Source organism: Diaphorina citri, unplaced genomic scaffold (assembly GCF_000475195.1).
Source record: "Diaphorina citri unplaced genomic scaffold, Diaci psyllid genome assembly version 1.1 scaffold524, whole genome shotgun sequence".
In the NCBI taxonomy this organism is placed as follows: domain Eukaryota; kingdom Metazoa; phylum Arthropoda; class Insecta; order Hemiptera; family Psyllidae; genus Diaphorina; species Diaphorina citri.
Genome location: NW_007377958.1, coordinates 103,225 through 114,873, shown reverse-complemented (window position 1 = coordinate 114,873; position 11,649 = coordinate 103,225). Strand labels below are relative to the sequence as shown.

Here is an 11,649-nt window from a genome sequence, read left to right as displayed (position 1 = left end):
AAAAATCACATAAGATAGACTATTCACATGCTCATTTAGTAATGGTTCACAAAAAAATGGTAAAATTTGTTGACACAGAGAAGTATCGAACCCGTAACTTCTCAATTGTAAGTCTGATAGTGCTAGAAGTTGCACCATTCGATTCGGAATGAAAAATGACATGAGATATACTATTCACATGCGAATGGATCAGTGATTTATGAAATTTAATTAAATTTATTGACAAAGGGAGGAATCGAACCTGTAACTCCTTAACTGTTGGTCAGACAGAGCTGTAAGTTAAACCATTAGATTCCTCGTGAAAAAAAAAAAATACATAGGATTGACTATTCATGTACATTTATCTGTATTTTCTGAAAATTATTAAAATTTATTGACACTGGAAAGAATCGAACCTGTAACTCCTTAATAGTGAGTCGGATAGTGTTCAAAGTAGCACCATTCGATTTGGCGTGAAAAATCACATGACTTTTTGACAGCTCAAATATCTTTAACAGAAACCGTTGAAGGCCTTTTGTGTTTGGTCAAAGGCGTTTTCCGAAGGACCAGGCAAAAAACAAGGAAGGAAATAAGCTGGCGTCTTACCTTTAGAATTCAGAGGGTGGTTTTTTCAGCGTGCACGCGATTTCGGAACTTAATTTTCTCGGCAATCTCGGCATGGTTGGCGAACGAACTGATAACTCATAACTGATTCTTTTGTACTCGACACAGCGGCAATACGATGTCGACACAGAGACAATACGTAGACGTCTCAGAGGCAATATAAATCGACGCCAGGAGGTAAAGGAAGGCAGGACAGGCGGGAGCAATTAAACTTAAAAAAAAGTGGAGCCATACACGTCCTGAACTATGAAAGTTCTAAATCAAAATACATTTCCCAGCACTTGAGTAGAAACTTTATAAGACAATTAATTTCCATACTCCGTGGCCAAATTAAATGAGTTTTTTTCTTCTCTTGAGTTTCGCCCAAGTTTCTCTTTTCTTTTCAGTTTTCCAAAGTTTTTTTCGTCGTCCTTCCTCTTCTCCTTCGTCTTCTTTTCGTTTGTTTCTCATTTGAAAATGACTGGAAGTAAAGGAAGTTATACATTTTCGTGGAAATCTTTAGGAATACACAGTATGTTACTAGGACGTCGATTCGCGTGTCGTGTCGATGCGAACTCTTAACTTTCTATTACATCCAGTGCCCTAAATCACCAAAGTATGGAAAAGTAGGTATTTACAATTCCATATTTTGACATGATTCGTCCAAATTCAAAATTCTGCTTTTCCATTGGCTATTACACTTGTAAGATACTTTTCCATACTTTGGTGATTTAGGGCACAGCTATATCTAAGGTTTTAATGAATTTTCTGGAGATGTACAATTATTGAACATTGTATGTTACTAGCACGTCGATTCACGTGTCGTGTCGATGCGAACTCTTAACTTTCTATTACCTCCAGATATGTATATCTAAGGTTTTAATGGATTTTCTGCGGATAACATTTTGGGTGTTTGCTCTGGGACCAGGTTTTACCAAGAATGCCAAGTTGGTTTATTCGGCTTGTGGGATAGAGAAAAAAACGAATGACATTTTTGATATGCATCACTTAAAGTATGTAAGTCGAGGTTAGATGTTTTTTCGTAAAAAATAAGAAGCAATGTGCGATTGTGCATACTTGATGATATAGTTGGTAAGTTTAGTACTGTTCGTGGTGCTGGTGTTAGTTTGCACCGCAGGTACCTGGCTGAGATGGAGACTTGGTCTATTTTTTACCCTCTCCATTTTTGTTCCCTATCAAGTCTCACTTCTAATTTTGTTCTCTATCAAGTCTCACTCCTGATTTTGTTCCCTATCAAGTCTCACTTCTAATTTTGTTCCCTATCAAGTCTCACTCCTGATTTTGTTCCCTATCAAGTCTCACTTCTGATTTTGTTCCCTATCAAGTCTCACTCCTGATTTTGTTCCCTATCAAGTCTCACTCCTGATTTTGTTCCCTATCAAGTCTCACTCCTGATTTTGATCCCTATCAAGTCTCACTTCTAATTTTGTTCCTTATCAAGTCTCACTTCTAATTTTGTTCCTTATCAAGACTCACTTCTGATTTTGTTCCCTATCAAGTCTCTTTTCTGATTTTGTTCCTTAATTTTGTTCCTTATCAAGACTCACTTCTGATTTTGTTCCCTATCAAGTCTCTTTTCTGATTTTGTTCCTTATCAAGTCTCACTTCTGATTTTGTTCCTTATCAAGTCTCACTTCTGATTTTGTTCCTTATCAAGACTCACTTCTAATTTTGTTCTCCATCAAGATTTTGTTCCCGTTCCTGATTTTGTTCCTCGTTTACCCTGGGGAATCCTGCGCGAGGTGCAAAACGTCCTGATTTTGTTCCCCATCAAGTCTCACTCCTGATTTTGTTCCTTATCAAGACTCACTTCTGATTTTGTTCTCCATCAAGATTTTGTTCCTGTTCCTGATTTTGTTCCTCGTTTACCCTGGGGAATCCTGCGCGAGGTGCAAAACGTCCTGAACTATGAAAGTTCTAAATCAAAATACATTTCCCAGCACTTGAGTAGAAACTTTATAAGACAATTAATTTCCATACTCCGTGGCCAAATTAAATGAGTATCAAAATACATTTCCCAGCACTTGAGTAGAAACTTTATAAGACAATTAATTTCCATACTCCGTGGCCAAATTAAATGAGTTTTTTTTCTTCTCTTGAGTTTCGCCCAAGTTTCTCTTTTCTTTTCAGTTTTCCAAAGTTTTTTCGTCGTCCTTCCTCTTCTCCTTCGTCTTCTTTTCGTTTGTTTCTCATTTGAAAATGACTGGAAGTAAAGGAAGTTATACATTTTCGTGGAAATGTTTAGGAATACACATCTAATGATGTACAATTATTGAACATTGTATGTTACTAGCACGTCGATTCACGTGTCGTGTCGATGCGAACTCTTAACTTTCTATTACCTCCAGCTATATCTAAGGTTTTAATGGATTTTCTGCGGATAACATTTTGGGTGTTAGCTCTGGGACCAGGTTTTACCAAGAATGCCAAGTTGGTTTATTCGGCTTGTGGGATAGAGAAAAAAACCAATGACATTTTTGATATGCATCACTTAAAGTATGTAAGTCGAGGTTAGATGTTTTTTCGTAAAAAAATAAGAAGCAATGTGCGATTGTGCATACTTGATGATATAGTTGGTAAGTTTAGTACTGTTCGTGGTGCTGGTGTTAGTTTGCACCGCAGGTACCTGGCTGAGATGGAGACATGGTCTAGTTTTTACCCTCTCCACCCATGTTTCTATTTCCACCACTTCCTCTTTTCCTAGGAGACGTAGTTTTTTCTCCAACGTCAAATGACACCTGAGCTTTCTACTTTCCACACTGCTTGATAACAATAGTGAGAAGTTTTATTATTAGATTTTCTCCTGCCAGGTAACTTTTTCGCATACCCTCTCCCCTTGTTCTCTCTCTCTCTCTCTCACTTTCTATCCTCTCATTCCTCTCGCTCTTTTTCCTCTTCTCCCAGCCCTTCTCTCTCGCTCTCGTTACTAGCTGATAAAACAAGCTAGAGGTATCTGGCTGGAATGCTTTGTAACAAGGCCACCCACTGTGTATAAGAAGAGAAGAGCGTAAAAAATAAGAAGCAATGTGCGATTGTGCATACTTGATGATATAGTTGGTAAGTTTAGTACTGTTCGTGGTGCTGGTGTTAGTTTACATCACAGGTACCTGGCTGAGATGGAGACGTGGTCTATTTTTTACCCTCTCCACCCATGTTTCTATTTCCACCACTTCCTCTTTTCCTAGGAGACGTAGTTTTTTCTCCAACGTCAAATGACACCTGAGCTTTCTACTTTCCACACTGCTTGATAACAATAGTGAGAAGTTTTATTATTAGATTTTCTCCTGCCAGGTAACTTTTTCGCATACCCTCCCCCCTTGTTCTCTCTCTCTCTCTCTTTCTATCCTCTCGCTCTTTTTCCTCTTCTCTCAGCCCTTCTCTCTCGCTCTCGTTACTAGCTGGTAAAACAAGCTAGAGGTATCTGGCTGGAATGCTTTGTAACAAGGCCACCCACTGTGTATAAGAAGAGAAGAGAAGGTCTGTCAGAACTGTAAAATGTAAAGGATTAAAAAATTAAGAGAGCGAGAGATTCTGTGTATGAGAGAGAGAAAGAGAACATAGAGAAAGAGCTTAGAGAGCACATACAGAGAGGAGGAGAGACAGAGAGAGAACACAAAGAGAGAGAGAGAGAGAGGGAAGAAAGAAAAATACCTAAAGCATGAACACATTCGTCATTATCATCATCAGTATCCTAGTGGTTCTGTGTATGTGCGTCCTCTGTGTGTCTGTCTGTGTGTGCCGTCGCCATGGCAACCAACACAACCAATACCTAAAACTTTGCGGTGGGCAGAAGAAAACTGAAAACTATTTCAATTTTGTTCTCTCTCTTTCACTCTTTACTCCCTCCCTCTCTAGCTCACTCCTATTCCTGAGTCCTCTAATCTACCCCATCATTCTATCTCTCTTTCCATTATCTTTAGGTAACAATAGTGAGAAGTTTTATTATTAGATTTTCTCCTGCCAGGTAACTTTTTCGCATACCCTCCCCCCTTGTTCTCTCTCTCTCTCTTTCTATCCTCTCATTCCTCTCGCTCTTTTTCCTCTTCTCTCAGCCCTTCTCTCTCGCTCTCGTTACTAGCTGGTAAAACAAGCTAGAGGTATCTGGCTGGAATGCTTTGTAACAAGGCCACCCACTGTGTATAAGAGGAGGAGAAGAGAAGGTCTGTCAGAACTGTAAAATGTAAAGGATTAAAAAATTAAGAGAGCGAGAGATACTGTGTATGAGAGAGAGAGAGAGAGAACATAGAGAAAGAGCTTAGAGAGCACATACATCAGAGAGGAGGAGAGACAGAGAGAGAACACAAAGAGAGAGAGGGGGAAGAAAGAAAAATACCTAAAACTTTGTGGTGGGCAGAAGAAAACTGAAAACTATTTCAATTTTGTTCTCTCTCTTTCACTCTTTACTCCCTCCCTCTCCATCTCACTCCTATTTCTGAGTCCTCTAATCTACCCCATCATTCTATCTCTCTTTCCATTATCTTTAGGTCTCTCTCTCTCTCTCTCTTCCATCACAGATCTCTTGAAGTTATAACTGCTCCTAACTCTTTCTCTCTTTCCACAGTCTTTCTCTCTCCCTCTCACCCAAAGAGTTCTCTTTCTCTCTCACACTCTCTAACTCAAAGAGTTCTCTGTCTCTGTTACTCTCTCTATAACAAACTATATAGAGAAATAACTTTCATGTTTAACTTCAAGGCGTATTCAACGACACGACGTAAAATTATTATTTATATGTAAACGCGGACACAGGTATTGTTTGTGCCGTTCTTACGATAGTAAGGTCGTAAAAATAAAAGCCATTCTCCTAACTCTTTCTCTCTTTCCACAGTCTTTCTCTCTCCCTCTCACCCAAAGAGTTCTCTTTCTCTCTGACACTCTCTAACTCAAAGGGTTCTCTGTCTCTGTTACTCTCTCTATAACAAACTAGGTATATAGAGAAATAACTTTCATGTTTAACTTCAAGGCGTATTCACACGACACGACGTAAACTTGTTATTTATATGTAGACGCGGACACAGGTATTGTTTGTGCCGTTCTTACGATAGTAAGGTCGTAAAAATAAAAGCCATAATATAGGTAGGTATTATTTAATTCATATTATGAAAATATGTATTTAGGTACCACCTATGTAGGTGCTTATTTATTTTAAATACCTACTAAAAGTTAAAAAAAAAACTGTACCCATACAAAAGTTTCTAAGGAAAAAAAGATGGGTCCATAAAATAAATAAATGAACTTCGTGTTCACAAAAATACAAAGACTTTTAGTAAGAAGAAGAAGAAGAAGAAGAAGAAGAAGAAGAAGAAGAAGAAGAAGAAGAAGAAGAAGAAGAAGAAGAAGAAGACGAAATTGGTGAGAATTATATAGATATAGGTAGGCCTGTATTACATTGTGAACACAAAATAAAATGACTCCATTTAAAAATACAACAAAATAAAAGTCTGGGAACATTTTGAAAATAAATGGGAGGATGAAAGATTGGAAGGAGTAAGTAATGGGACAGAATGAAAATAAAAATATTAGAAAAGAAAATTTAAATTAAAAAAAGGCTTTCTAATCGGAATGAAAGATCTGGACTCTCTCTCTCTTTCTTTCTTCTTTCTGAGAACTATGGAAGAAAAAAATGGGAGAAAGATCAGAGAGAGGTATTCTGAGAAGTAGAAATGGAAGTTTAGAAATATCAATAGTAAACTATCTAATAAAACTAAAAGAAATTCAGAGAGAGAGGAAAAGAGAGAGGTAGGGAGAGAGAGAGTTCTTCCCCTAGATCCACACTTTCATGTTGAAATGTTTGTTAACATTGGAGAACACTCGGAGACTAGGCCCGAGCATGCTCAAACACCCCCAACGCCTAGTACATGTCTCTAACGCATGTTATCTCTCGGGAATTTAATTTCCATTTTCTATGTATAATAGACAACCCCCCTCTAGCTACGGCCTTGATATTGGGTATTGCATGAAGAAACGCCCTATATAACTTTAGAACACAATAATTATGTAGCTAGGTAGTAAGTACTTGGAGTACAATATAACGCATGTTATCTCTCGGGAATTTAATTTCCATTTTCTATGTATAATAGACAACCCCCCTCTAGCTACGGCCTTGATATTGGGTATTGAAGAAACGCCCTATATAACTTTAGAACATAATAATTATGTAGCTACTAGGTAGGTATTAAGTACTTGGAGTACAATATATACTGCCCGTCCTACCTACATACCGATTACAATATGAAGAGTTATTTTGTGGAAATGCATTTCATAGTAAAGTTTAAAGTACCACCCAGCAAAACACATAACATTTTCCTAAATAAAACCCATAACCTACTCTATTCTTTATTTTGAATTTCAATTTTACTGGGTGATGGCGTTAGGGAAACAGATTAACTGAGACTTTGAATGTTAGCCTTCCGTTTTATGTATGTCTATCCCAACATAATATGAACATAATTATGTATAACACCTAGGTAGGTACCAAAATACATCTGCGTGACGTACCTATTTTGACGAATGTGGTTTTTGATTCCGATAAAAGAGATAAATAGTAAGTATATCGTATATTTAGACTGTCAGCTTAGAACAAGTAGTTGTCCCACTATACAAACAGTTTAATAGAGCACCTCTTTATTGATATAATTTTGTGTACATATTACAAAAATGAGAATAAACAAAATTGATGACAAAATCTCGAGAATTTATAGGAAATTTGGATTTCAAACCATCAAAATCACCACTTGCCTTTTAAAAAGTTACGTGAAAAATGAGAAAGTACCTAATGAAAAATTGGGAAACCAGTTCCCATTTAAAACACATTAGGTAATAGGTAGATACTATATACTCCAAGGTAGTATAGGCACTTTCTAAAAACAGAGTAGGTACCTTTGGTCGGTACAATGTTACGGATCTCATCTGTGATAAGGTCAACCACTGTGCAGACGGTTCTGACGAATCCATATCCACGATATGTGCCAGTAAGTATAATCCATATCCACAATAAGTATAATCTATATAAACAATAAGCATAATCCATATCCACGATAAGTATAAGCCATATCCACAATAATTACAATCCATATAAACAATAAGTATAATGCATACCTACGAGTATACTAAAAAAATAAATTAAAAAAAAAAAAAAAAATCCACGATATGTGCCAGTTTTAGTATCCTCGATTGGTTTTCTGATAGACAGGAATTTTGACTTTTTTATTGACACTATAGTAGATTTGAACAATGAATTAAGTCAATCTTTACTATTACAATATTACATATATTTTCTAAAACAGTGTACCTATAACAAAATTTCCCCTATTCATTATTTGATTTGCATTTGCAGACACAGAACTAGCCACAGTGTTTGGTCTCAGCATGAACACATTCGTCATTATCATCATCAGTATCCTAGTGGTTCTGTGTATGTGCGTCCTCTGTGTGTCTGTCTGTGTGTGCCGTCGGCATGGCAACCAACACAGCATGAACACATTCGTCATTATCATCATCAGTATCCTAGTGGTTCTGTGTATGTGCGTCCTCTGTGTGTCTGTCTGTGTTTGTCGTCGGCATGGCAACCAACACAACCACCATCAGCAACAGGTCATGAGTAACAACATCAACTCCAGTTATCCAAGTAAGTCATTTAATCTCAGCTCTTTAACAACTAAAAGGGGTCTTTCTTCTGTGCATTGATTTCGAATCTATTACCCCATGTCAATTCTTGAATGAACTGCAAATCGTTCAGTAATAAATGCGTTTCCGAAGTCTCCAAAGGCACGGTAGGGACCTACAATCTATATACCTACCTACAGCATGAACACATTCGTCATTATCATCATCAGTATCCTAGTGGTTCTGTGTATGTGCGTCCTCTGTGTGTCTGTCTGTGTTTGTCGTCGCCATGGCAACCAACACAACCACCATCAGCAGCAGGTCATGAGTAACAACATCAACTCCAGTTATCCAAGTAAGTCATATAATCTCAGCTCTTTAACAACTAAAAGGGGTCTTTCTTCTGTGAATTGATTTCGAATCTATTACCCCATGTCAATTCTTGAATGAACTGCAAAATCGTTCAGTAATAAATGCGTTTCCGGAGTCTCCAAAGGCCCGGTGGGTCTTTCTTCTGTGAATTGATTTCGAATCTATTACCCCATGTCAATTCTTGAATGAACTGCAAAATCGTTCAGTAATAAATGCGTTCCGGAAGTCTCCAAAGGCCCGGCAGGGACCTACAATCTATATACCTACAATGAACAAATTTCCTTTTGTTTTATACCTAAGTATGTACAAATTGTACGTAGTTATATGTATATAGTTGTATAGGTACGTTGAAGTTTTATGAACAAATCGGACTACACCGTGGGGAATTGTGGTGAAACAAAGTAGGTAACAAACATACACACAGACCAAACTAAATGCTCGTTCAATAAACCTTCCACAAATTTCCAGTGAAACCCACTTTCTCTCTTTACTCCCTCCCTCTCCATCTCACTCCTATTTCTGAGTCCTCTAATCTACCCCATCATTCTATCTCTCTTTCCATTATCTTTAGATCTCTCTCTCTCTCTCTCTCTCTCTCTCTCTCTCTCTTCCATCACAGATCTCTTGAAGTTATAACTGCTCCTAACTCTTTCTCTCTTTCCACAGTATTTCTCTCTCCCTCTCACCCAAAGAGTTCTCTTTCTCTCTCACACTCTATAACTCAAAGGGTTCTCTGTCTCTGTTACTCTCTCTATAACAAACTATATAGAGAGTGTTTTTTTTTGTTTTTTTTAAAAAAAAAAAGGTATAGTGGACGGGCTATTGTATTCGCTTGGGTGTCTGTCTGTCTATCTGTCCCCAAGTCCCCATAGAAGGACTTATCTAAACCTGGTCGACCTATACATCAAATTAAAGGTCTTTCTACCAGGAACACGAAAGTGGTGGTGCAAATTTTGTCCAGAGAACCATAAACCAAAAAAAACTTGTTTTTGGGGGATTTTTTTTTTTTTTTTTTTTTTTTTTTTCACATTTTCTTTCTCACACAAATGAGCTCTGATCTTGAAATTTGTCGCGACGACCTAGGTATGAACTCAAAGCGAGAAAGTTTTAGATTTAAAAACTCAAAGCGATTTTGGATAACACTTCAGTCGATCATTTAAGACCGGTTTTAGCGTCATCTATGTTAAGCTACGCCGAGCAAGGCCAATAAATGGATGGGTGACTTAAACATTATATTGGGAATAAAGGGAGAACGGGCTCTAGTCTTGATTTTAAATCATTACATGAAAGTAAAAGCAAAAAATCAAATCAAGAATAATAATAATAAACTGAATAGGTACCTATTAAACAAATTAGGTAATTACATAGGTACTGATTTTCTCTAATCACTACGGGCTAAAAATTCCCGGAGGGACGGGCCCTGCTTTTTTCTACGTGCATTATTATTCTTCAACAAGCTTTTTTCCATATACTTACAATTTATTTGTGAGTGTATAAAATTCTGCAAAACAAATTAAATTCCTCGAGATGTGAAAGCAATGCTACCTCTTCAGGAGAATAGAAACATAACACGACTAACGAGGTACCTAGCTACCTTGAAATAGTTCAGTATTAAGTATTAGATCTTACTCAGAACTGACAAACCGTTCGAAAGTCACGGCCAAACATAGAATGTCTTATAAAGGGAAGAACCACGAAGGCCTGATCTTAGAACTAGTAAGTACTCCCAACCATTGTTATAAAAATTTGATTTTTAAAACAAATAAATATTACCTTACCTAGTAAGTACTCCCCGCACGAGACACATCTCTCTACTATAAGTAAGTACCTTGCTCTATTTAGCAAGCTCCTGAAGATATAACATAAGAACTGAAGGGTTGCCAGCTAGAGCTATATTCTAACTTACAGACAGCAACCACATACATAATAACATTTGGGATAGAAATTCAAAACAAATCCCTGTGACTGTAAAGCCCTTTCGTACCTTCATACATATTATATAGCTCTCTACAAATACTGCCCCTCAAAAGTTGAGTAATTTACAATTTCACGGTAGGTGCCTGCCTAGTTTTCTGATGATATTCACCTTATCAATTGGTTCAGAATCAGAATAATCTTAGTTTCCTTTTAATAGTGGGGAATAGTTGAATATAATAAGGAAAATACCTACGCCTATTATAACAACTTGAAGAAAAAGAATTGAAAGCGCTTTTTTGCAGATTGATGGGAAGAAGGAAGTGTTGCCAGTTGTGCACACATAGGTCATAATGTTAAGATTTGGCAACGTCGCATGTATTCCAAGTTATACATAGATATGTATTATGTACCTTTTTTTTAAATAATAAATTGAATTGTACCATTGTACCTACCTATCACACTCCAACACTCCATAATCTAAAATTAACTAATCAGATTTCTTAATCTACCTTTTATGGATATAATATAATCTCACATCATGGATCATGATAGCGGACATCATTGTAGGTAGATGTAGGTATAGGCTTTTTGAATAAAACCTAATTATTATCTACCTATTGATAACTTTATCCTTCTTCTATTTATGACTTTATCCTTCGCCCTCTCCCTTTCTCATTCTCTCTAGATTAGTAGATATAACTAGCTCCTTAAATTATATAGAAAGGTTATTTCAACAAACATTCAGTGAACAAGCTGGGCCCGAGGGAATTTTTTAGCCCGTAGTTTATTTGATCTTGGTTAAAGAAAATCAGTACCTATGTACCTGCCTAATTTGTTTAATATTCAGTTTATTAGGTATTATTATTGAATTGATTTTGATTTTACTTTCATGTAATGATTTAAAATCAAGACTAGAGCCCGTTCTCCCTTTATTCCTTTTTAATATTTAAGTCACCCATCCATTTATTGGCCTTGCTCGGCGTAGCTTAACATAGGTGACGCTAAAACCGGTCTTAAATGATCGACTGAAGTGTTATCTAAAACTTTCTCGCTTTGAGTTCATAATAGGTCGTCGCGATAAATTTCAAGATCGGAGCTTATTTGTCTGAGAAAATGTGAAAAAAATCCCCCAAAAACCAGTTCAGCAAAAACTAA

At 36.9% G+C, this 11,649-nt stretch overlaps 1 protein-coding gene across 1 annotated transcript in view; it reads left to right on the top strand.

Moving 5' to 3' along the window:
• LOC103509747 overlaps window positions 1-11,649 on the top strand; it is a 36,104-nt gene that overhangs the window by 21,181 nt on the left and 3,274 nt on the right. The window contains exons 4-6 of the mRNA XM_026824013.1: window positions 7,476-7,571; window positions 7,937-8,064; window positions 8,503-8,560. Coding sequence (XP_026679814.1) covers window positions 7,476-7,571; window positions 7,937-8,064; window positions 8,503-8,560 — 282 coding nt within the window. The remainder of the gene's footprint in view (window positions 1-7,475; window positions 7,572-7,936; window positions 8,065-8,502; window positions 8,561-11,649) is intronic.